The 24,134-nt window shown below is 40.7% G+C and overlaps 4 protein-coding genes across 7 annotated transcripts in view; 2 read left to right on the top strand and 2 right to left on the bottom strand.

Moving 5' to 3' along the window:
• The first annotated feature begins 437 nt into the window (after positions 1–437).
• On the top strand, positions 438–5,734 carry LOC309693406 (uncharacterized protein). Its single transcript, XM_082512561.1, has 6 exons — positions 438–582; positions 1,213–2,122; positions 2,391–2,487; positions 2,861–2,971; positions 3,420–3,586; positions 3,919–5,734. Exons 2-6 carry the CDS (start codon positions 1,215–1,217, stop codon positions 4,964–4,966), a joined length of 2,331 nt encoding a protein of 776 aa, XP_082368687.1. The 5' UTR covers positions 438–582; positions 1,213–1,214; the 3' UTR covers positions 4,967–5,734.
• A 748-nt stretch (positions 5,735–6,482) lies between these two features.
• Positions 6,483–10,744, bottom strand: LOC309693407 (uncharacterized protein). Of its 3 annotated transcripts, XM_082512562.1 has the most exons (11): positions 10,500–10,744; positions 9,701–9,726; positions 9,306–9,391; positions 9,125–9,157; positions 8,939–9,028; positions 8,476–8,578; positions 8,344–8,396; positions 8,158–8,236; positions 7,464–7,936; positions 7,071–7,264; positions 6,483–6,962 (listed from the first exon to the last, which is right to left on the bottom strand). In XM_082512562.1, exons 2-11 carry the CDS (start codon positions 9,705–9,707, stop codon positions 6,818–6,820), a joined length of 1,263 nt encoding a protein of 420 aa, XP_082368688.1. In that variant the 5' UTR covers positions 9,708–9,726; positions 10,500–10,744; the 3' UTR covers positions 6,483–6,817. The 3 variants fall into 3 exon arrangements, with proteins under 3 accessions (XP_082368688.1, XP_082368689.1, XP_082368690.1); XM_082512563.1 differs by lacking the exon at positions 6,483–6,962 and having other exon boundaries at positions 7,130–7,264; positions 7,495–7,936; XM_082512564.1 differs by lacking the exon at positions 6,483–6,962 and having other exon boundaries at positions 7,177–7,264; positions 7,733–7,936.
• Positions 10,745–11,500: 756 nt separating this feature from the next.
• Positions 11,501–17,212, top strand: fam131aa (family with sequence similarity 131 member Aa). 2 transcript variants are annotated; one of them, XM_082512382.1, is made up of 5 exons: positions 11,501–11,876; positions 14,474–14,585; positions 14,675–14,857; positions 16,018–16,155; positions 16,261–17,211. In XM_082512382.1, exons 2-5 carry the CDS (start codon positions 14,495–14,497, stop codon positions 16,797–16,799), a joined length of 951 nt encoding a protein of 316 aa, XP_082368508.1. In that variant the 5' UTR covers positions 11,501–11,876; positions 14,474–14,494; the 3' UTR covers positions 16,800–17,211. The 2 variants fall into 2 exon arrangements, with proteins under 2 accessions (XP_082368508.1, XP_082368507.1); XM_082512381.1 differs by lacking the exon at positions 11,501–11,876 and adding an exon at positions 13,247–14,295 and having other exon boundaries at positions 16,261–17,212.
• A 74-nt stretch (positions 17,213–17,286) lies between these two features.
• The window catches only part of clcn2a (chloride channel, voltage-sensitive 2a), a 60,384-nt gene continuing 53,536 nt past the window's right edge, over positions 17,287–24,134 (bottom strand). Inside the window, exon 25 of the mRNA XM_082512163.1 lies at positions 17,287–24,100. Within this exon, the coding sequence (XP_082368289.1) occupies positions 23,585–24,100 (516 nt within the window). The 3' untranslated portion in view covers positions 17,287–23,584. The remainder of the gene's footprint in view (positions 24,101–24,134) is intronic.

Raw genomic sequence — 24,134 nt, 5'->3', positions numbered from 1 at the left:
CGAGTCCCTCCACTGTGGTTTTACTGATCCATATTGCAATCAGTTTCTAGTTTTGAAGATTTGTCCATGCAGACCTACAAATATGGGAAAAGTGCCTTAGTACCAACTGAGAATGACTTCAACACCACAGTCTGAGTATTGTTACTGACCGTGTTCATCCTTAGATGACCACAGTGTACCCGTCGTCCGGTCAGGGCAAGTGGCTTTATTGTCATTCCAACCATGTGCAGTACACAGTGAAACAGGACAACGGTCCTCCAAGACCATGGTGCTACGTATAACAGACAATAAACACAGGACTACATAATAAAGTGCAGGTGTGCAAAAGCTGCAAAAAACCAAAAACGGTGCAACACCAGGGACGATCTGATTTCCTCGTGTCAGCATTGTTCCCACATCATCATAATTAATGTTGTTCCAGGTTCAACATTGCAAGTGACCAATCACCTTCTTGTGACGTCATTCCTTTGCGACTTCGAAATACCCGCCTTCGAGTATTTCGAAATACAAGTGAAGAAGCGAAAAACCGCCGCCTGTCCGCCGAATTTGAAGTCAATTTAGGATACTTTCCTTTAATAAACGGTAAGCATTATACATATGTTCCTCACTTGGCTTGCTGTTTGTTTGCTAGCGATAGGCTACTTGACGACAGCATTAGCTAACCAGTGTTCTCTAGACCAGCGTTCCCCAACTTTTTGGGTGTTTCGTGGCCCGGGGGTTGGGTCAGGCAAAATTGCAGTAGCTCCCCTGATCATTTTACAAACATAAGTGAAGAGAATCTGGACTAAAAGGCCTAGACTTATGGTTGTGTGCTGAATCTATGAATCAAACTATCACCTGGAAACATAATTAACTGGTCCATAGCTGTGAAACTGGACATGAGTTCTTGATTCTATGGAGATTAACAGTAATCCAGAAATTTACAAATTTGTCCCAGGGACATCGCGTAAATGTTGTCCCTGGGACATCGCGTAAATGTTGTCCCTGGGACATCGCGTAGATGTTGTCCCTGGGACATCATGTTAAAGTTGCCAGAGACATACCATATGAAAGTTTAGCTTCTTTTAGCCCCTGTTTGTTTTATATTATTTTATATATATATATTTTTTAATATTATATTTAATATTTACATTGTATTGCAAAAAACCCCACAACAAGTTAAAATGAATTAATGAATATTGACTAATTAAACCTTCGTTATTTTTCCACCAGAAATGGACGACATAATTAGAAGAAGTGTTCTGAATGACGAAAAAAAAAGAACTGGAAAAGACACACAACTTTGTGTGCATGTGTCACAATGCCAGGAGGACCCATTCAGTGTTGTGTTAGAAAAATTGAACTCATTAACCCTTCATGGACATTATAAATGTTTAAATGTTGCCTCAGGTAAAGACAGGAAAAGAGACTATTACAAATTCAACTGCATCAGAGCTGGGAAAAAAAGTCGAAACAGCTACAGAGCAGTGGGCTGTAAGGCCTATGTTTCATTTAAAGTACTCAAATGTTGGAAAGACCACACAGTCATCGTGCAGCGTACATATGATAAGCATGATGGGCATGATCCTTCGGACCCAAAAGACGCACATTTCAACAATATTTCCAGTGATTTGAGGAGGAAGATTGAGGAACTGCTTTCCCTTGGAACTAAGCCAGCCATCATACTAACCGAATGTCATAAATGGGCCAAAGAACATGGACACAGAGATCTTCACAACAGAGAGCATTTTGTCACACCACGTGACATTGACAGTGTTAGAACCTGCATGATGAGGAAGAAGCACTTTAACTGTGGAGACAGTCAAAGTGTACATACCTTACTTAATGGAAAACATCAAGAACATGTTCTCTTCTATCAACCATACACATCTGACCAAGAACTAATGATTGTTTTGCAGACACCTGTAATGAAATCAAACATGGAGAACTATGCAAAACAGTTAGTATTTGTTGACACCACGCACTGCGTTAACCAGTATTCATTTCCCTTATTCACACTTGTTGTAAGAGATGATCATGGGCATGGAGTCCCTGTGGCCTATGCTATTGTCAGCAACGAAAGTCAGAAAACCCTGGAAACTGTTCTTGGAATAGTTTGTGAGCATTTCCCAACTTCCCCGAGGTAAATAATACATTGACAGCTATTGATTTTGAAATAATTCCTTTTCAAAAAAGTTATAACATGCCAGAATCTAATGCTATAGCTGCAGCATGGGCTGCAAAAAACTTTCCTTTCCAGTTGTTAAAGTTATTCCTATAGGCTGTATGCAGTATTTTATATATCTACTTGTGAGTTGAAATGTTTAATTTGGCATTGAAGTGGTGCTTTGAGATAGCAAAAACATTTTCATACTGTTTAATCTCATTTAGTGTTTTCTTTTTTTCTGTAGAGCATTTATGGTTGACAAAGACTTTGCGGAAATAAATGCTTTGCAGAAGGTTTTTCCAGAGTCAGCTATCCTTCTATGCTGGTACCATGTCTTGCAGGTAAACCACATTGTTTTCTTTTCACATTGTCTAAGATGCACCTGAAACACATTTTTACAACAGGGTCCTGTTGTCATGATTTGCCTCATTGTGATATTCACCTACTCAGGTTAATGAATATAAAGGGATAAAATGTTGAGTGACTATGTCCATCCATTTAAGACCACAGTGCACTCATCTTCTGGTGGCTGCTTCCCAAAGCTCTTTTTGACATTTAAAAATATGTTTGCCTGGTTGATTTCTGTAATGCACAGGTCCTCTTGTCCAGTGAGTGACAAAGTTATTTTTGGACGTCAGCTTTCTTTTATGCTTTTTGTACAGCTGCTCCTCTGTCTCTCTCTCCAGATTAACTTTTTTTCTCTTACATTCACAGGCTGTTAATCGATGGCTTTCAAAATCAGAGTCCGGGGTCCATGGGCTTTCTAACACCCAAAAGAGAAATGAAATCATTTCTTTCTTTTGTAAGCTGAAAGCTTGCACATCTGTAAGTGTAATTTGTCTATTTCACATTTTGATTTCTTGATTACACTAAGAGCATAATAACTTTCAGTTGCTAAAAAAAGTTACAGAGAGATACAAAATAGATTTTTGAAACAATTTCTAAAACTGGCTTCTTATCTTGCTTATCAAAACAAGTACTTAAGCTGTGCAGACCATCATTGTGTCACCCACTGTGCAGTAGAACTTGTGAGTGGGATTCTTTCACAGACAGATGCTGAAACCAAATATGCTTATAGGTTTAGTGTTCCTTCTTAGCCATTGTAAGGGAAGAAATAATTGCTTCTTAATACAAAAACACGACATATTATTAATAACTTAAAATTCTTAATGTTATTCAATAAAAGGAAAAGGGCTTCAATACATAATATTAAAGATTTCAATAGGTCTGTTAAATGGATTGAAATATATTCTGTTGCATCCAATTCTCTTAGGAGGACGACTTTAAAGCCACATCAGCAGAGTTCTGCCAGACATTTAAGCAATACCCTTTGGTGTGCCAGTATTTTCAGAAGCACTGGGAAGGCATTGGCCACATGTGGTGTGACTACGGCCGTCGCTTCAGTCACGCTCGTTCTGAAACAAACAATGTGATTGAAAGGTATGATTTATTATTTTGACCTCATTCAATTGTATTGCTGAAAAAAAGATATTATGCTTTAATCCAAGAGGCTAAACTGAGTAGGTTCGTCATGTCATTGCCAGAACAGGTTTTAGGCAAATCCTTTAAATTCTAGCAGCGTTTTTTATGTTATCACAACAAAAAACAGAGTAGGTGGATTTGCCTAAATCAGCTAAACCGGCACAGAGCATTCCTTTATAAAAGACGTGTGCAATAGGTATTCCAATTTTTAAAAAAATAATACAGTCTTGATTAAAACTTTAAATTCCTTCAATTACAGTTACTAATCATTTCAAATAACTGTTTTTCAGATTTTTCCACCGCCTGAAATACCAGTTTTTATCTGGCTACAAGAATAGGCGTCTGGATGATCTGATTGAAGTGCTCCTAGGGAAGGCCGACGACTACTTCTCAGTCATAAAAACCCTGCAAGATGTGGGCCGCATGAAAAACAGGTTTGCTGACCCCTTGTCTCAAGTTTCAGACTCTGCTTCAAGACTGATGGAAAGTGGTTGGGCTCTTAAAATTACAGTCAAGAACAGCCATGGAGTTAATGCATATCAAGTCCCATCTGAGTCAAGAGAAGACATGGTGTATGACGTCTGCCCTGTTGAGTCCTACTGCAACTGTACATATGGCTTACGAGGACTTCTTTGCAAGCATCTAGTGTTACTTGCAAAATTAGCAGAGGCTGACAATGACATCTATCCAAACATGGAAACAGACATTTCTACCTTGGCAAGAATTGCAGTGAAAGAAAGGCATTACTTTGTACACTGTGAGGACTTGAAAGTGATAAAAATGCCAAGTTTGTTTGGAAATCTGTGTTTTTTTGCATCGGCTGAAACACTTCAGTGCACTTGTTGTACGTTCTCTCACTATAACACATGTGCTTGCCTGAAGGTGGCTTGTAGCCATTTTAAAAAAATGAAAAACTCTCTGAAAAGTCCTCTATCAACTTTGAATGACACTCCTGTAGTTGAAAGCACAGACAAAAAATGCACAGAAGATGCAGTTGGAAAACTAAATGCTGTTTTAGACACAGTTAAACAGTGGGCATTCATTCCAGAGGGTATTACTCCAATGATAGATGAACTGCATACAAATGTCTTAAAAACAAAACAAGTAGGCAAAAGTATATGCCAGTACGAAATAAAGACGACAGAGAATGCACGCAAAATTAGGCCATTGTATTCTAGCAAGAAACGTTCGGCCAGCATCGACATTCCAACAGTCTGTGAAAATGAATGTGAACAGTCGATAACCACTGAAAGAGAGACATCCTCTGGAGAAAATGAAAACCTTTTGGAATACAAAACAAAAAAGAGAAGAGTTAAAGCTAAGTATATGCATAAGTAGACTTTTGTGTGACATTTCAAAGGGACTGCATCCATTACTTCTGTTTATTGAAACCTAAAGCTGAATAGCTGTCTTAACTTTCTGCCAAGGAACAGTTGAAAAGAAATTGTTTGGTCTCTCAAGCAGTTGTTATTTATGTGTGTTATTCATTACTTTGGCTTGGTTGCTGTTTTTGATACAAATTCATCTGTGCCCATTGTAATATTTTCATATGTTACTATTTTTATATTGCTATGCATTATAAATAAAGGATTACTTATTACTATTAAAGGTCTGCATTTGTAATTGTTGGTATTATTTATAAAATATGCGCTCTTAAGTTTTTTGCTCCATAAAACGATACCTGTCACTTTTTGGACATAGAGTATCAGCTGTTGAGAATCCTGGCTCATACAAAATAGAAGTAAAAGGTTTCAACATCCAGCCTTTTTATGATTAAATACAAAGTGTAATAACAGAGTTATTGGGGTGTGATTTTGTTAATAGTTAGTCTTAAGTATAAGTTTAATAGTAATGAGTAAGAAAATATAGCCAGAATAATGGAATGAGACTAACACCTGACCTCACACTGAGATTTGGTATGAAGTGGCATGTTTGTGCTAATGCTGACATTGGGGCTCAGAGTTCCTCTGTGTGTATATATTTGTGAACGTTAACTTGGCTAATGTCCAAGGGTTTGACTGCTTTCCTGTTGGATTGTATCACAAAGAACAGGGATAAGAGCACCAGTGGCCGTGCACACCCTCATCTCTCTCCTTCACCCGATCATTAGTGTTGGAAACCAGCATTAGCTCAGAGTAGATTAGACTTCAGTATATGCAAGTGATTTGATTTTATGATTATTTGATTCAGTTTTTTCTGTGTTCAAGCTCAATTACTTTAATAAAATATGTTGAATTCAAACAAATAAATAAACAAATAAACTGTGGACATTACCCTTTTAAACCTTTCTGAAACAAGACAGGTAAAAACCAGTGTATAAAAGTTTACATAGGTATAAATAGCTCTAACACTTTACTCCAGCCTGGCGTCCACACATGTGGACATCACATTTTGGGTTATTTAGACCAAAATACTAAATCTTGATCAACAAGTGCCTGATATACAGTTATGAGGACATTATACTGCAACTGTTCTATCGAAATTTCAAATTAATGTCCTCATATGTGGCTCTCATTTTTCTCAGAAACAAAAATTAGGTAAAAAAAACAAAACCTGGTAATTCTTTCTTTTTACATTCATCGGGTTCCAATCGGCCCAAATATCAAAGAGAAATTAAAAATGCATGCCATGGAAGATTTCGGGTCTTAGGGGGTTAAAATGACCAGACCCCTCCGGCCTGTTTTCCAGGCCACTAAATTAAACCCAGTCAATTACCAATTGAACAGAATAAAAACCTACGAGGTCCACTAATAGTCCAAAAGTCCAAATCTTTAATAGAAAAGACAGGCAGAACTCAAACAAACAATAATCCAAACGAGGAGCATATATAAACACTGGAAAGTAAATAATTATAAGTTATTAAAGCAGACTAATTAAATACAGTAAAACTAATAAGGGAAGACGAACACACGGGAAATAAAAATAACAGTGTAAACATACCAAAACTCAAAATAAAACAGGAAAGTTACTACAAACCGAGTGTGACACAATTACATTCATATTGAAACATATGTGATAATTTTCTTTCTTTGTAGCATTTTTAAGATATGTGTTAGAACAGTCATTGTGCTGTTTGGATTAGGAACCAATCATTTTTGCCAAATAGTTAACACAAACTTAGAACAACAATGAACAATTTTCAAGATTCTGATTTACAGAACAAACAAAAGTCACAAAAGGTTTCATTATTTAAGAGACAAGATCAAGTTTTTCACACAGGAATGAAATGACAGAATCCAGTGCAGCGGGGCCAAAGGTGTGTGTCAGCAAACTGAAGGTTGAGGAATCAGTCAGCTCATGTTTAAGATTGTGTTGGATTTTGAGAAGAGTCTGTCTGTTATTAGAAAGTAAGATTAACAATGTTACACCAATAACCCAAATACGGGGAAATGACAAATAATACCAAAAAAGATACAACTTTCATATTGTTTTACTAACTTACTTTGTCATATCAGCACTTGAATGGTCGATGCCTTTACAGACCATGTCTGTTGTGACATCGCAGGCCAATCTTCCGGCAAACCCGAGGGCTAGCTCCCCAGCCTCCTCTTCACTCAGAACACTAAACACTGTTACTTTAGTTTTGGCCTTCTTAGGCCTGTCAAGAATCATTGCGGGCAGTTTGGCTTTACGGCCCTAAAAAAGAAAAAGTGCAAACACCAAAAGAGCAGAGAGAGACACACACACGCGCACAAAGTTAAATGCTTTTGTTTACATGGTGTAATTGTGTATATGTTGCAGCAAATGCACAATTTCCAGCCACATTGTCACTTCATTGATACGAGTAACCCGGATTTATTTCAGGTGACATCAAAATCACGAAATGTATATCTACCCCAATCAAACCTCTGAAAACATGAACTGACATGTTCTCTGCGTTGATTCTGCGCTTGATCTCGTCTTCTGTTATTGTGTAGGTTTTCTTTTTTGAGCTTGGTACAGATAAGCGACCATGCACTCTGTAAACTGTACTAGTTCCTTCTGAATCAGTTTGGAATTCTGTATCTGCATCGATCCTGTCAACATCATCAGCAGCAGCATTATCTGTACTCAGACTTGTGCCGTATACTTCTGTTTCTTTTTCTTTGTCTTCAGTCTGTGTACCTTCATCTCTGACTGTCAGTCTTCCTATCTCACTGTTACTTGTCGATTTGCTGCAGATGTTCTCTCCCTTAGGAACTTTTCCTTTGTCATTCGCTGCCTGATGCTTTCCCTGATGACATTCTTCACTGGCTACTTCTATTGCTCCTCCTGTATAGCCACCCACTATGCTGCACAACTCCTTTCCCTCTGCTGTGCTGCACTGTGCTGTTACATAAAGAAGAATGATATAAACAGCACTATATCAATTTAATTGTGAAGAGAAATCCCCACAATACGACACAGTTATGTCTAAAATAGTTTTGTGTAAAAACTGGATCTTGAAACGTCCACTTTAATTACACAGTCCTGGTGTGCAAAGGCAAAATTACGAAAAAAAAATTCACTTTAAACATTTTTGGACATTGTTTAGTTATATTGTGACTTACTCTCACAGAAGATACAGATGCCACAAACAGACTTTGAACAACGCATGTGCTTGTATGCACCACATTTCTGGCACTGCACCTGTGAATTAAAAAAAAAAAAAGAAGAAGAAATAAACAAACAAAAAACAAATGAACAAAGTCCATTAAATAAACAATCTATATGGCTAAGGACATGTCATAGTGTACCCGGTCTTTGGCTGCAATCACACACCAGCACTGACTGCACTTCCTAGTTCGATCTGCAAAATATAATTTGTTTAAGTACAAGTTACATTTTCCAATGTTAGAGAAAAAGAAGGCAGCTAATTTTATCTTTACCTATTGAGGAAAATAAGTAGTGGCAAAGTCGGGACCTGAGCTTTGTGATTTCAGTGTTGTACTCCTCCACTTGTGTTTTACCGTCAATGAGAGATTGGGCAAACTAATAATTGACGAAGAAAAAAAAAAAAAAAAAAAAGAACAAAAAGAATTAGATTAACAAAGAAATGTTTGTTTGTTTGGTTTACATTAATTAATTTCTATAGTGTGTACAAAACAAATCAAGACCACAGACTCAACACGCACCACTAAATTTTTGGTGTTCTTTATCAGTTGGCCAAGACAGAAATGTTTTAATCTGTGTGCATTGCTTTTGAACAAGTCTTTACACAGAAAAGGTTTCAGAAAGGTATTTTTCAGGTTCTTCTGACAAGGCTTCAATTTTGGAAAATGCTGTTTGTTTATAGTGGCAACTTATAAACCCTTTGTGATAAGAACATAGTTACCACAGTCCAAGTCATACCTTCAAAAAGTATGCACTTTGTGCTCTTGTGGACCCATCCAAAATTTTTCCAGTGATTTGGCTTGGTATTGGATAAATGTGAGGGAAATTCTATAAAAATAACATAAATACACCTATGTTTTCAAATACATTACAAAAAACGTAAACATGCTATGTCATTATGATCAAACAAGCTTTTCAACATACCTCACACTGCAAATAGATTAGGCCATCTATTACCTTATAAAACAAATAAATAAATACATATAAATAAAAACAGAACTAAGGAATACGATTCATTAAGTAAATTGTACAATAAAGTGTATTTAAAGCAGAATTTAACATTAGTTTTATGACAACATAAAAGGATTTTTATGTCAAGAGGTACCTCATCTGAAATGTTAGTCTGGTCAAACAGGGATTTCAAACTTGAAATACCAATAGAGTTTGGTCCAGCTACTCCCACAAGGTAATCTGTGAGAAAGCATATGCTGTAGTCAACAGATATCATTTTCTTTTTGCATGCTGCAACCATCATCCATTTCAGTCTTCTAGGAGCTTTGTCTGGTTGTAGTTCTTTTTTCTCCTCCTCTCCCCTCATCTATTAATTAAATTGTTTTCTGACCTTCCTAACTGTTTCCGACCTGTCTTCCCAATGTGATGTTTAAGCAATATATGTATGGTCAGAAGGGGGTGAAATTTTCATTGCAGTTGTACGTGTAACATTGCATGTGATAATAAAAGGCTTGATTGGTTGATTATTCAACATGAGTTGACATTTACCTGACATTGTGAAGGAGTCACAGTTTCTGTAAGGGTGTAAGAACATAACATGTGGATTTGTTACACTTCTTTTTCACAAGTTAATAACAATCAATAATTTTCATTCCATTATTTACAAGCTATCACACGATGTCCCAGGGACAACATCTACACGATGTCCCAGGGACAACATCTACACGATGTCCCAGGGACAACATCTACGCGATATCCCAGGGACAACATTTACGCGATATCCCAGGGACAACATTTACGCGATATCCCAGGGACAACATCTACGCGATGTCCCAGGGACAACATTTACACGATGTCCCAGGGACAACATTTACACGATGTCCCAGGGACAACATTTACACGATGTCCCAGGGACAACATTTACACGATGTCCCAGGGACAACATTTACACGATGTCCCAGGGACAACATTTACGCGATGTCCCTGGGACAACATTTACGCGATGTACCAGGACAAATTTGTAAATTTCTGGATTACTGTTAATCTCCATAGAATCAAGAACTCATGTCCAGTTTCACAGCTATGGACCAGTTAATTATGTTTCCAGGTGATAGTTTGATTCATAGATTCAGCACACAACCATAAGTCTAGGCCTTTTAGTCCAGATTCTCTTCACTTATGTTTGTAAAATGATCAGGGAAGCTACTGCAATTTTGCCTGACCCAACCCCCGGGCCACGAAACACCCAAAAAGTTGGGGAACACTGGTTAGCTAATGCTGTCGTCAAGTAGCCTATCGCTAGCAAACAAACAGCAAGCCAAGTGAGGAACATATGTATAATGCTTACCGTTTATTAAAGGAAAGTATCCTAAATTGACTTCAAATTCGGCGGACAGGCGAATTGACTTCAAATTCGGCGGACAGGCGGCGATTTTTCGCTTCTTCACTTGTATTTCGAAATAATCGAAGGCGGGTATTTCGAAGTCGCAAAGGAATGACGTCACAAGAAGGTGATTGGTCACTTGCAATGTTGAACCTGGAACAACATTAATTATGATGATGTGGGAACAATGCTGACACGAGGAAATCAGATCGTCCGCAACACCAGACAGAACAGAATGAAGCAGAAACAACGGTGCAACAGAAAAGTGTGATGGCTGGTTCCAGTAGAACCACGCACAAAGCTCATATCATCACAAACTGGCTTTGTGAATGTGACGATGAGCTCGCTGTACTCAGTCACCAGATCTCAATCCAAAAGAGTACCCTTGGGATGTGGTGGATCTGGAGATTTGCATCATGGATCTGCAGCACCTCTGTGATGCCAGCATGTCAGTGCTAACCGAAATCAATGAGGAATGTTTCCAGCACTTTGAATCTGTGCCAATGTATATTTTAAAATATACATTTCCTGACTTAAACCCCGATGTTACAAATTGATTTTCAGAGTAACAGATGATGCACTTTTATTTTAAAGTGTCATCTACATAAACTATAAGAAGATATCGGGTTATATGTCGTTGTGACTATTGTCGAGGCCTTGTCCAAATCAGGATATGATGCCATATAAACACATTGTAAATGAATTATAATGCAAATGAATGGACCTTTTATTAAATGTTTAGAGAGTTCACTGTCGGAGGTTGCACGGTTTTGACCTTTAACCTCGAATCACGGTTTTAATGTTTTTCTTTTGCTCTTTTTTTTAAAAGTCTGATTTGTTCATCTTGTCGCTCACAAAACTGGACAAATAAGGTCAAACTCGTGACGGAAACCCGTTTTTTGGAACGATCACCCCCTTTTTTATTTTTACTGCAGTAAGTAAATTTCAACACATCCGTCCTGCGTGCGTACTGCTGGTGCCTTAGACGAAAGGGGATTAAAAACGTGCGGTTTCTAGGAAAGACTGAAGCTGCAGGTTGCTGTGTCTTCTTGGCTGCATGGAGGGGGGCGGGTGCAATGACACCGCCTTGCGTTGATGACGCTTGCCATCGGGAGACATTCGGACAGCCTATGTAACCCACATAGCGAGCAACAAATGGTGCGTCCGTCTGTGTCGGAGATGTAGCTGATGCTGGAGTTGGGAAGATGTTTCCGCCGTCAGCGTCGCTTTAATGCTCTACTGCAGACCCTGCAGCTGGAGGACGAACAGCGCGGTGACATCTGTTGATCGGATTGGAGACGTTACAGGCATTATGACGAGCCGCCGCGGTCCGACTTACAGGTAGGTACCGAGAGTGGCTGTGCGGGGAACGATTCCGACCACACGAACCCCGATAGAGCGGTAGAGGTGCAGATAAATGGCAGGTGCTGTTGGTGTTTACCCGATGCGGGTATGGAGCTATTGGTATGCAGATGGAGACTTCAGAGATTCCCGGGGACCTGCTGCTGCAGCATCCGCACTTCTCCTGCGTTATTTTCTGCGTAATCTGTCATCAATGGCGGGGTGATGTGTTATTCAGCCATCAGCGTTCCGCTTCTGTTGCTTGAATGCACCATTTCCAGAAGAAGAAAAAAACCCTCCTCACATATGAGCACTGCAGCTTCCTCCGAGCTGAAGATGTTTGGCTGCAGACACGCTGGCTTAGCTCGATCCCACTTGTTGGTCCCCTAAGTCACAATCAGTGTCTCTGGAGGTGTCAGACGACACATCAGCCCTGTTGTATATGTTTAGTCACGCATATGTTAATGTCAGGAAGTCGCAAACTGGTCTGCCTCTGCAGGGAGTGGACAAAACAATCCAAACACCTCGTGAGGGGGGAAAAAGGCCTAGAGCGAGTTAATTAGAAGCGCAGTTACACATGTGGCTGTTATTATCATAGGTGCTAATTAGCAGCATTTGTCAGATGTAAAAATTAAAAAAAATTAAAAAGGGGGGTGGGGGTGTGTGTTTGCGTGTGTGTGCGCGCACGCTTAAAAGCACCTCACGTAATTAACTGCTCCAGAGAGGCCAAATTATATGCAGGTGCACTGGTTGGGGGAAAAAAGAATGAAACACAAGATTTACAAATGCAAGTGTGATGTTTTTAAATCATTTATTTTCTTCTGTTATTATTATTTATTATTGAATAGAAACAAAAACGGATTTTTTTTTAAAATCACAAATAGTTGCTCATTAAGTTTATTGAAGGTTACATTTTTCTGTGGTCGCCTGTGGGCTGACGAATATTAAAATAGTAAAACTGCAGACATTTAAAGCAAATGAAGAGATGTGATCATCGTCTATTACCCTGCACCCTTTTTAGAGGTTCCCATAATAAGTTTGAGCTGATTAATGGGATAGGAAATAAGATTTAAATAAGAATAAGAGACCATATTTTGATCCCAGAATTCTACTAGAGTCGCTTTGCATGGTTCAAAATATCCCTTATTTCTCCTGCACAGTACATTCACTCTGAAACAAGTAGTTTTAGTCTTTGCCCCTCCCATTTAAGACACTTATCTATCTGCCCCTTGCAGACACAAGGTTTGAGCAGGTAGGTGAGGCGTTTGGCTCACACTCACATGTTCTGATCTGAGTTTGAAACTGTTACACTGTTACATTTCTGACAGAAATATAAGGGAACTCTTAATGAGTACCCTTTAATCTTGTTCAGACTCTTAATGTTCCCTGACAGTTTCAGTTTCTTTTAAATTATTAAAGGAAAGAAAAGATTAGGGAAAACTGCAGGACAAAAACTCACGTCACAGGCAGTTTTGGACACGTCTCCATTTGTAGTCAAGGCTTAATTTCCATATGTCCTAATCCACATTTGCAGCAGTGGCTGCCTTTGATATTCAGGTTCAAGTAAAAGCTGTAGATTTATTGTGCCTGCATGATTAAAGAGGCGAGCTGTCGGTCTCGCTGGAGGGAGCCGCTCTGAGCTGTACATGCTGGACGTGTTGTGTTTATCAGCCTTCAGCATGAGTGACGTCTCACGGGTGTTTAACAGCTGAAGCTTTCCTCTGAACAGAGCTGGTTGCACCTTCATATCACGTCCTCCCAGAGTCCCTACCCACCTGTTTGCCTCTGACACACATTTACTTTCATGGCTGACTTCAGTGTGAGCTTTTAAATGCTGTCAGGGGCCTCGTCTTTCTTAGCCGCTTTGGAGGTCAATCTGCTTAAGGATATCTGTCCACTCATGCACGTGCTCACAGTTTCCTTTCCTGCTAGTCAGATGGCCTGAAAACACAACATATTACAAATCCATCTTGTGCTCCGGCTACTGTAAGCCACATTGTAGATTTTGCTGACCCATCACATCTGCTCAGTGTGGCCATGTGTGTTTGTTGTGGAGTTAGTTAGGTAGCGCTATCATTTTAATCTGCAGCTTTGCAATGAGGAGGCCCAGCTGGAGCTGCTTACCCGTGCTGGTCACACACCATATGTTTGCTCAGACGCATGGAAACTGCCGCAATTGCGCTCGCCTCCCTCCACCCCAACCATTCTAACCGGTTGCACAGGCTTATCGTGGCTTTAGCATCTGTGCGGTAAATGTAGGCCATTGATGTTTGCTTGTCTGGCTGGTGGTTTAAACCAGTGAACGCAAGCTGTGACTTTTAGTCGTTTGTGCGCTGTGCCGTGATACCATCTCTGCACGTCCACGATGAAGCTGAGGTCCAGGAGTAGAGAAAGAATGGAGACAAAAACAGAGGAAGAGGTAGGAAAATCAAGAGGTTTTATTTCTTGAACTCGGTCTGTGCGCCAGATTTGGTGTCATCTGTAATAAAAGCTGTACAATATAAACAAGTGCGGGAATACTGAAATGGCAGACTAATTCTGAATGTGGCGCACAAATCTAGTTTTTCTTTCTAAAAACTAATAATTTTGTTTTACAGGTGAAATTTGAGGAGATTGAAATGATTCCAAAGTCCGGAAAATCTCCAGCAGACTCACGGAAATCTGCCGGCATTCATGAGTTTGCAGCGCTTGCCAGATCCTCCTTGAATGGTGATGATCTTTCTAGCACTAGCCTCGTTATCATCTATATGCTGTGAATTTAAACATGAAACCCTGGCCTTTACCTCTCCCCCGTCCAGGTATCTCTCAGGCAGTGAGAGACCACATGACAAAGCCCACCTCGCTGGCTCAGGGCCGGGTCGCTCACCTCATCGAGTGGAAAGGTTGGCCTAAACCTGCAGCTCCTTCACTGGCCGCACACTCCCAGTTCAGCTCCTACTGCAATCTGACTGAAGGGGAGAAGGAGGCTCGTTTTGCTGCAGGTACTGACTTCTTTGACCTTCTGACCTCTCGGCCAGCAGAATGTTTGATATTCAGATTAAAATGCTATTCGAGAACACACATACAGGATAATTAGCTGTAATTTTTTTTGTGTGTGTGTGTGGGAACATGCATCCTCTCATCTGGCTTTCTCTCACCTTCTGTCATGCATCTAATGCCCTAAAACTCCTGCATGTTAGCGGTTTGCTCCGCCCACCATCGTGTCTCCTGGGTGACGGCTTGTCTTGGCAGCAGATGGTGGCCTGTTAGATACTCTCCCCAATCACTTCACTGGCCACCAATGTTACAGCAGCTCCTGTTGTTTTGCTGTGACTCATCATCTGTGGCACCAGTGCCATCGGTGTGGATTGATCGAGAGAGAAAGAGAGAGAGAGAGAGGCTGACTGATATGCAGCTGCGTATGCCACACAGCGAAGCTCGCGAACTTAAACAATTAGCTGTGTTATGATAATATTAAATTGAATGAAATTATTTTCTGTAATGAATTTTTTGGGTCACTTTAAGTAAAAGCAGAAAACTATGTGTTAGTTTCTTTTTTATGGGTCATTTTTTCAAGCCGTTTGAATAGGTAACCCTGGGAATTCTGATTTGACGCTCTTATTTAAGGCTCATAGTGACACATCGGTGGCAGAGATGACTCAGACAATGTCACACTCAGGTAAATTAGCAAATAATAGGAGGATAGAAATTCACCTTTACTCCTCCCCCCTCCCTTTTGTATTGCCTGGACCATTAACATCCAGAGAAGATTGTTGCTTCCATCTGCAGTAATTTATATTTGTTGTGTTGTGGGACCTCGCTGCACTTTAACATGTGTATGTGAAAGGGCGTAGGCAGAGAGAGGCAGCAAGAATCCTGGTCATGCAAACAACTTAATAGACATGGCATGAAGAGGACCATGGGTTGCAATGTGGCTTGCAGTATGAGTATAAGCTGAGCTATCAGCTGGTCCACGTCATCACTAGAATACTCACTTTGTTTCTGTCCCGTATAAGATGTTGTGAGATAAAGATAAGCAAGATGATTCACTTTTTTTCTCACCGTATTGCAGACAACATTAGTAAATACACAGTTTAGAGTTTGAAATGACATTACAGCCACCTTAATCTAGCTTCATTTGTCGGACCTGTTTTCCTGCTAGGAGTGGCCGAGCAGTTTGCCATCGCGGAGGCTAAGCTACGTGCTTGGGCATCTGTGGATGACGATGATGAGGAAGATTTCAATGATGAAGACTCCCACATCAGCGGACAGACTCACACGGTATCCAGCCAAAACTCAGGTATCCAACTTTGCATCATTCTACATCAAACATCTCATCTTTGCACCCTGTCACCTCATCGGTGAATCCACTTCCTGGTCTTCTGACTCTTTGTTCCTCCTTCAGAAGCCACCATCTACAGTTCCACCTCTGGAGCACCGCCCGGGGTGGACCGGACTGAGACGCCACCATCCGATGGTCCCCTGGGCTCCCACAACAGCAGCCTGCCCTGTGGCAGGCTAGCAACTGAAAATGCCCCACAGTCATCACAAAGCAACTCACCCACTTTGCCCAGCGACTCCATGAGTACGTGCCTGGAGGAGGAGGAGGAAGAGGAGGAGAGGCTGGATAGCCTCGAGGAGCAGCCGGCTCCTTTGCAGGAGCACCGCAGCGAAGTGTGCATCCACAGCAAGCCCGAGTGGAGGCCGAGGTGCAGGAGCAGCAGGTTTGACTCCTGCTACTCCACCTCTCACTCCGAGTCTCCTGGAGAGGAGGACGAGGAAGACGAGGAGGAAGAGGAAGGCAGCGTGTTTCACGAGGTCCGGGTGTGGCACTGCAGCCCCAGGAGCTTTTTCTCTGACCGGGCGTCTTCCGGGGTGGCGTCATTCGATGAGGAAGAAGAAGAGAGAGAAGAAGCAGAAGGAAAAAAAGAGTATTTGATGTGATGTGTCGTCCACCTTTTTGTCCCCTTGAGTCTGTGTTGATTCTGGATATTATGCTTCATCCTTACACCTCTCCTCCTCCCCTCTTCTCCTTCCTCCTGCACTCATTCTGTCTCCTGTCTCTCATCCTCCAAGCCTTTCATACTGATCTTGCTCCACTGTTTATCGCTGCTGTAAACAGTCAATATGTTGAGAGAGTTCAATCAGAATGTAATGCTGTTGTTCACTAAGTTTTGTACGTTTATTTTTTGTGTGTGTGTGAACAGTCATGTGTTGCTATTGCATTGGTTTTCTATGGATATTTTCTAGTGTTGTTTCCTCTGGGTCACGCTGTGTCACGTGGGTTGGGCTCTGTTTGATATTGAATGCCTGAATGTCTTGCATATATAAATATGAGTTTTTGAAAGAATATACTTTGTTGTTGTTTTATTTTTTCTCCGCAATCCAAAAAGCAAGAAAGAAACACGACTGCTCGTTTACCCTTCAAATGCAGTTTTTTTTCCCCTTTAAATTTAATCATTCACTCATGTACAAAAACAAGTTCATGTCCTCTGAAAAATAACAATGGCTGTTGACTGCAAATGCATAATTCTCCTATGTACAATAGCATGTGCGTAACTCTTTCATATATATATATACAAAGCATATACAGGCCAGTGCCATATAAAGGGAGATACTACAGACTTATTGCTTAACTAGATACGCTGCAAATGAGCTTATACACTCTCTAAGTTTAACTCCTTTATAATTAATCTTATATGGCAAGCACTACTTCACATTCCTAAATGCAAACAAGAAAAAAAAGTTAAGACATTAATAAAATCTCTGCACAGATGCCTGCAAGGAGAAAAAAAAAATACTCAAACCAAAACAAAAAAAAAGGGCTGGTTGATGTGCTGCGGTGCTATCACAGGAGACTGAAATATGGCTCAAAATTGTTTCATGAAGCGAAAATACTTACATGTCATTTGAAGGTCGTAACAAGGACTCACACACACGCTTGTAGCTCTACAAGGTTTTTTTTTCCTTTTTTGGGGGGGACTTGTGGGTGTCACGGGCTTCAGACAGTAGTTACATTTCTCAACGCTGCATTAGAGGTCAGGCTGGAGTAAATGTCATAAAGACACGTGGTAACATATCGTGATGTTTAATATCTACAGGCCACGTACGGTACGGTATATGTGTGTATTATACGTATAAATGTGTGTGTGTGTGTTCTCTATACAACAGCCAGTATATTCCTGTAACTCAGAGCCAAAGCGTTGTTCCTTCATCGCTAGACACGAATGTAGAGGCAGTTCAGTCTGCATTGCCCTTATTAAGCCAGACAAGGCTACACGTGCATTAAATTATAGTCATGGTAATTACAATGTGCTTCACTGTTCTTTAGAGCCCTGTACTAAAGCTTGGTGGACATTTGGAAGCTGCCTTTGTCGATGTGTTTATAGTTCCCAGCTCATTGTGGACTACCGGGGGCTGATGCAACCAGTATTTAATAGCAGAAAAAGAAGAAGAAAAAACCCGCCCAAACCTCATGATATGCTGCAACATGAAGCTCTGACAGGACAGCAGAGTGTTATAAATAATGTAGTCTGAACCTTTACTGCATTGTTAATGTAAATTTATTGCCTATCACCGAAACACATAAAACAACACCGCAATACGTCTTAACATTATGACCCTCGGATATATAAACCCACCGCTAGTGAATAGGTAGTTGTTTGAAGTCATACCATCGTGTGCTCATTAGAAATGTTCTTTGTTTTTCTGTGCTTTCTCTTATTGTTTTGATTTTTCCACTCGCAGTTAATCGTACGTCACTCATTTCTGTCCTTGTAATGTTTGGCATCATGTTTACAGGATGTTGATTTGGCATGAAGACCCAAAAGTTACGAGTCTGATCCAGATTTGAGTGTGGCAAAGAAAGTTGCACTCTCGCACACACATACACACACACACATATATATGCACACATATCACACACACATAAAAGATAAAGCTGGAGGTGGTGTTCTGTGTTTTTGCTGTCAACAAATCCCAGAAAAAAGACCAAACTAACACCATCTTACTTGACAAAAGCAGCCTGTGGTGTTGGAAGTAGGTTAGTGGGTCTGGAAACTTAATGAACCACAGAGTTGTACTGCTGGACGTGATTCTCTATTACAATAGAGGCAGTTGTAGTTTCCACCACACGCTTCCTAATCTATCTATCAGAAACGGTACATAGCTTCTAATACGATTTCTTTATTATTCACTACGTTTTTGTAATGTTATCTAAAAACAAGCTGCGTTAGAAAACCATTCTTGCTCAGGGGGCTGGGGTGGGGGTGTTCCTCTATTATAGTCAACAGGAGTTATATCCCTCACACACCTCTCTGGCCATGTAAATGTATTTAATCCACGCTAAAAATAATCCTAACCAATAATGCACCGGCGTAACATGATGATATTACAGGATAGCAGTTTATGTGGTTTTTTTTATCAGACTACTGGTTCATGCAGTTAACCTCTGCATGTAGTGTTTGCTACTGTTGAGTTTTATCATTTACCTCATTAAAATTATTTTTACTTGAATTACAACTGGTAATTCATGTTAAATGTGACTAATTAATAGGGATGGGTATTGATAAGATTTTCACGATTCCGATTCCATTTTCGATTCTGTTTAACGATTCGATTCTTTATCGATTCTCTTATCGATTCTCTTATCGATTCTTTTTAAAAAAGGAGAACACTAAGTTCAATTAGCTTAGAACTTTGTTTTATATCTTCTCTTTGAACAAGATAGAAACTTAGGAGTAACATGGCCTTACAAACCCAACAATGACATCTTAAGAGATCCACAGCCTACGGCTCTTCAATGGGGTGTCACAGGGTCCCCAGGAAAAAAAATTGTAAATGTAAAATAATAAAATAGATATTCTTCTGTAGCAATAACAAAGTATAACATAAATGATTCTGTAGCAATTACACAAGAATATCCAGTAATGTCCTGCCTACAATTAAACACATTCACTTATCATCTGCTGTGGCAAATGGGTGCAAGCCTTTTACCACAAACTTAGCCACTGCTCTGTGACGTTCGTCTATCCTGGCCTGAAAGGAGACGCTAACGGTAGACTGCAGCGACAACTGCCAGCATCTGAGCCAGACTCTGTCTGTCTGTCTCATCATGATCACCTAAATGCGCAGTAATGGCAGGTTTTGTAACAAGGCAGATCGCGCTAACATAATATGCACTGTTAGTTGATTATTTACCTGCCGCATTAACGGGAGAGGACGTGCAAACGTTACCGCTGCTGCTGGGTTGAGATTAACGAGTCCGGAGCGGAATTAAAAACATGACATTCATTTAAGGTCATCACGTGTTTTGTGAGCAAATGCTTTTGCATATTCGTAGTGTTTCCTCCCTTAAATGAAGTATCTACTTTGCAAGTATTGCAAGTTGCCCTGTTGTCATCCGTTCTTGTAAAGTATAACCAAACTTTTGAGTGTTTGAGCCGCTTACGCGCCGTGTTTCCTGCCAGGCAAATGACGCTCCGCAACGTGGTGACTGGAATCGATAAGGGAATCGTTTCCAAAAATGGCAAACAACTCCAAGGAATTGAAACAGTGGTTTTCGATACCCATCCCTACTAATTAATGATATTTAGTGTCCACTATGTGGACAAAAGCATTGGGCCCCTACACACCACACATACAGGAGCTGCTGGTCTATGAAAACCCATGTCATGTGTCATAGTCCTGGGTGTGACCCAGTGTTTTGTATTTAATTTAGATTTTTTGATTATTTGTTATTCATGGTTTCCGTTCTCTTGAGGTTATATTTTGTTGTTCTAGTTTCAGACAGTATGCCCTCCCTGTGTCTGTGTTATGTCTTCTCTGTGCTTTTTTTTCCCCCTGTACTACAGTTCATGCCTCTGTCTCAGCCTCTGTCAAGTCCGTGTCTCTGTGTTATACTTCTTGTTTTACTTTGACAGTCTGTCTTTTGTCATTGTATTCTGCTTTGCTTCCTTTGTCTTGTTAGGCCTGATTACTCCCAGCTGTGCTCTCCTCCTGTGTCTCATTCCCTCGTTATCCCTCTGTGTATATAAGCCCTGTGTTTTCCTTTGCTCTTTCTTGCATCATATCTTCATTATGCTTTGCGTTTCCCCACCGTCTTTCCAGCCATAACCAAGTTTACAGTTTCTGGTTTGTTTTTTAATTGAAGTTTCTTGCTTCCTGTTTCTAGTTTAGTTTTGTATTTAATGTTAGTTTTTTCCAGGATAAAAGTTGCCATTTTAAGTTTATTTCTCTGTCTTGAGTCCGTCATCCTGCCTGCCACATAGCACATTGTGACACCATGAAGCTCCCAGTGCACAGTTTTTGTGCTGATCTTCCACAGCATGTCTTTATCCTGTTTTCCTTCTCTCACCCCAACCGGTCGCAGCAGATGGCCCCTCCCTGAGCCTGGTTCTGCTGGAGGTTTCTTCCTGTTAAAAGGGAGTTTTTCCTTCCCACTGTCATCAAAGTGCTTGCTCATGCTTCCTCACAATCATATAATTGTTGGGTTTTTCTCTGTGTGCATTATTGTAGGGTCTCCCTTACAATATAAAGCACCTTGAGGTGACTGTTGTTGTGATTTTGTGCTATATAAATAAATTTGAATTGAATTGAAAAATATTAATGCCAGAGGAGGACTGGAGCTCTTTGACCTCACTCTGACACTTTGGGACTGAGTTCCTGTGGTTGCTAAACACTTCCACTTTGCAATAAAACCACTTACAGTTGATTGTGGAATATCCAGGAACAGTAGCATTCTCAATCAGAGTTAAATGAAACAAAATCTGACTAATACTGTCGTCGTCGGAGCGATTCCTATGACCTGTAGATGGACAGACAGGCGGGTGACAGATGTGATGCCATAGCTAAAATAAATGAATAAATAAAGTACATTTTTGCTCCCTGATGACTTTTACTGTAATGAGGGCTGTCCATAGAGAACAACCTTAGTCCCTACTCTTCCCTACAGTCACATGTACTGACGCTGAGGCATTACATGTGAAAGCACTCTGTATCCCTTAAGCATCATTGTATTTTTGTAAATTGTGTATTTTAATCCAAAGTTGTTTTCTTTGTTTGCTTTTAGCATAAACCAAGTGTTGTTGCCTCAAACCAACAAAACACACAAAAAAAGGAAATGTTCAGCCCTAAAGGGAAGTGCAGAAGCAGCAGTCACAGATGAGACTCACCCCCCTTTTTCACGGTTTTTTTTTTCCACAAACCTTCCTAAATCTTTTTTTTCTGTGATTTCATCCTCGTCCTCATTGTACTTTGTGCAATAAAATAAGAGGAGAAAAAGGATCCTATTGGCCATTTTAATGTTTGTGTGCCTGGACTTTAATGATAAGTATGTTTGAATCTTTAAGGGATTTGGGCTAATGCAGTTTAAAGAGAGCAGCTTCAGTGTGAAATAGCACACTGACCAACTCCCCTCAAAACTCAGCTGTGCAGGGACTGAGAGATGGCCTCTGCTCTGCCATCATAGAGATAAAGTGTCTCAAGGAGGGAAACAGATCTCAAAAGGAGCAGACTGGCCTTGTGGAAGATGGGCAAAAGCAGCAAGTGAGACGACTCAGAGAAGAGCTCAAATAAAAAAGTTGAGCTCTTTTAAAGCACGAAAAAGAAAAAACAAGTATAGACTCAGTAAAGCTCTTGCTTAGACCCTTGACCACAATCAATTAGACAAGGAGCTGAGAAGGAGTAGACAACCCCAGATAAACACTTGTGATGCTCTAGAAGTGAGCTTCAAAGAGGAGGCGACAAGCCGTCATGGATTATGAAGGAGGTAAAAAAGGAGGAGAAGAGAAACACTGATTAAAAGAACTGGAGGAGTGAAAGAGGAGCTAGAGAGAGGCAAGAGAGGAAGATGAGGAGGTCAAACTCATCATCTCCAACTACAACCAGCTGCAAGTTGACAGCTGGATGCACGTATGTGTATAAACTCTTTGTCCAGCAGCTGGCATCTAACAAAAAGGAGCTGAAATAAAGAAAAGAAGAACAAGAAGGGGAGAAAAATTAAAGCCAATGCTACTGGACCATAAATCCAGCTTAACACAGCAGAAAAGACTACAAAGAGCCCTTTCATTCCTACCCCCTGAGCCCTCTAATCAGACTTGGCATTCTTTATGAAGGCCAGCAGGGGGCGACTCCTCTGGTGGCAGCAAGACCACCAGAATAGTGTAGTATAGTGTAGTCTATAGTCTATGTGAAAGTGACCCTTTCCCAAAGTTTCTGATGACTCTTTGGGTCAATTGCTAGCTACAGATTATCTATAATATAATATGAGACTCTTTTTGTAAAATATGGTCGTTATTAGCTCGGAACGGAGATTATTCAGGGTATGCTCACGGGCACCAATCTGTTACTGAGTGCTGTGTTCTTGGTTTCACATGTATGTATGTTTGTATGTTTGTATGGATGGAGAAACCAGTTTACAAATTGTGGATTCAACTTCATTGTCTTCCGCAGGCGTAGCAGAACAACATTTTAAAACCAAAAATCCTGATATTTGAATTTTATACCCTGTAAATATTGACTCTTTTGGTCAGAAAGTGCTACTTTTGGTCCTTCCAGGAGATTAGCTGTCAGCATTAAAAACATAAAACAAAACCAGCTTTATCCCTCATATATCTTTCAAGCACTCGCTCACTGTCATACCACGAGTATCTAGGCTGGACTTGGAGGTGAGTGTGACCCCAACAAATGTAAGAAACGTCAACATTCATGAGGCGACAGTGTGGATCTGATCATTCTGACTGATCCTCAGTGTGGCCTGTGCTACCCTCCCCCCCAGGTTCGGATTGGCTGTTGTTTAGAGACGGAGGCGCCTCCTCTTGCTCCATTTCGTCTGGCTCAGGAGTTTGGTTGGAGGGGTCAAAGTCACAGGCCAGCTCCGATTCCTCGGTGTGGGAGGGGCTGCAGTCAAAAGTAAACTCAGACTGATCCTCTGTGAACGAGGGGCTTTCCTGGAGCGGCAGCTCTGACGAGGGATTTGTGATGTCGCCGGGGCTGGCTTCGAACTGCACGTTTGTTTCGTCCGAAAAGTTGACAGGGATCTCTTTGTACTGGAGATCTGGCTGATCCTCCACATTTGGAGGGTTGGGTTCCCGTGGCAAAGAGAGCCCCCTGTGGCGGATGCACAGCTTGTGAAGTTCAGTTACCTCGGATACATTTGTGGTGTTCCCACTGTCACGGAAACTGGCCAGCGGAGGGCGCACTTTCACTCCAGTCACTGTCACTGAGCCTTCGATGGCCTTACGCAGCTGGAGATGCGGTCAGCCCGAAAAAAAAAGAAAG

This window comes from Aulonocara stuartgranti (assembly GCF_965226115.1).
Source record: "Aulonocara stuartgranti genome assembly, chromosome: 18".
In the NCBI taxonomy this organism is placed as follows: Eukaryota; Metazoa; Chordata; class Actinopteri; order Cichliformes; family Cichlidae; genus Aulonocara; species Aulonocara stuartgranti.
This window is presented reverse-complemented; position numbering and strand designations above follow the sequence as displayed.

Bases quoted from the DNA above. Each gene is read 5' to 3' on its own strand.
- LOC309693407 (XM_082512562.1), bottom strand. The intron at 9,029-9,124 runs GTATGTTGAAAA...TTATTTTTATAG, and splicing joins TAATCTATTTGCAGTGTGAG to AATTTCCCTCACATTTATCC. The intron at 6,963-7,070 runs GTAAGTTAGTAA...TTCTAATAACAG, and splicing joins TCAAGTGCTGATATGACAAA to ACAGACTCTTCTCAAAATCC.
- LOC309693406 (XM_082512561.1), top strand. From the start codon at position 1,215: ATGGACGACATAATTAGAAGAAGTGTTCTGAATGACGAAAAAAAAAGA. The intron at 2,972-3,419 runs GTAAGTGTAATT...CAATTCTCTTAG, and splicing joins AGCTGAAAGCTTGCACATCT to GAGGACGACTTTAAAGCCAC. The intron at 3,587-3,918 runs GTATGATTTATT...ACTGTTTTTCAG, and splicing joins ACAAACAATGTGATTGAAAG to ATTTTTCCACCGCCTGAAAT.
- fam131aa (XM_082512381.1), top strand. From the start codon at position 14,242: ATGAAGCTGAGGTCCAGGAGTAGAGAAAGAATGGAGACAAAAACAGAG. The intron at 14,586-14,674 runs GTGATGATCTTT...TCCCCCGTCCAG, and splicing joins TGCCAGATCCTCCTTGAATG to GTATCTCTCAGGCAGTGAGA. The intron at 16,156-16,260 runs GTATCCAACTTT...TTCCTCCTTCAG, and splicing joins GGTATCCAGCCAAAACTCAG to AAGCCACCATCTACAGTTCC.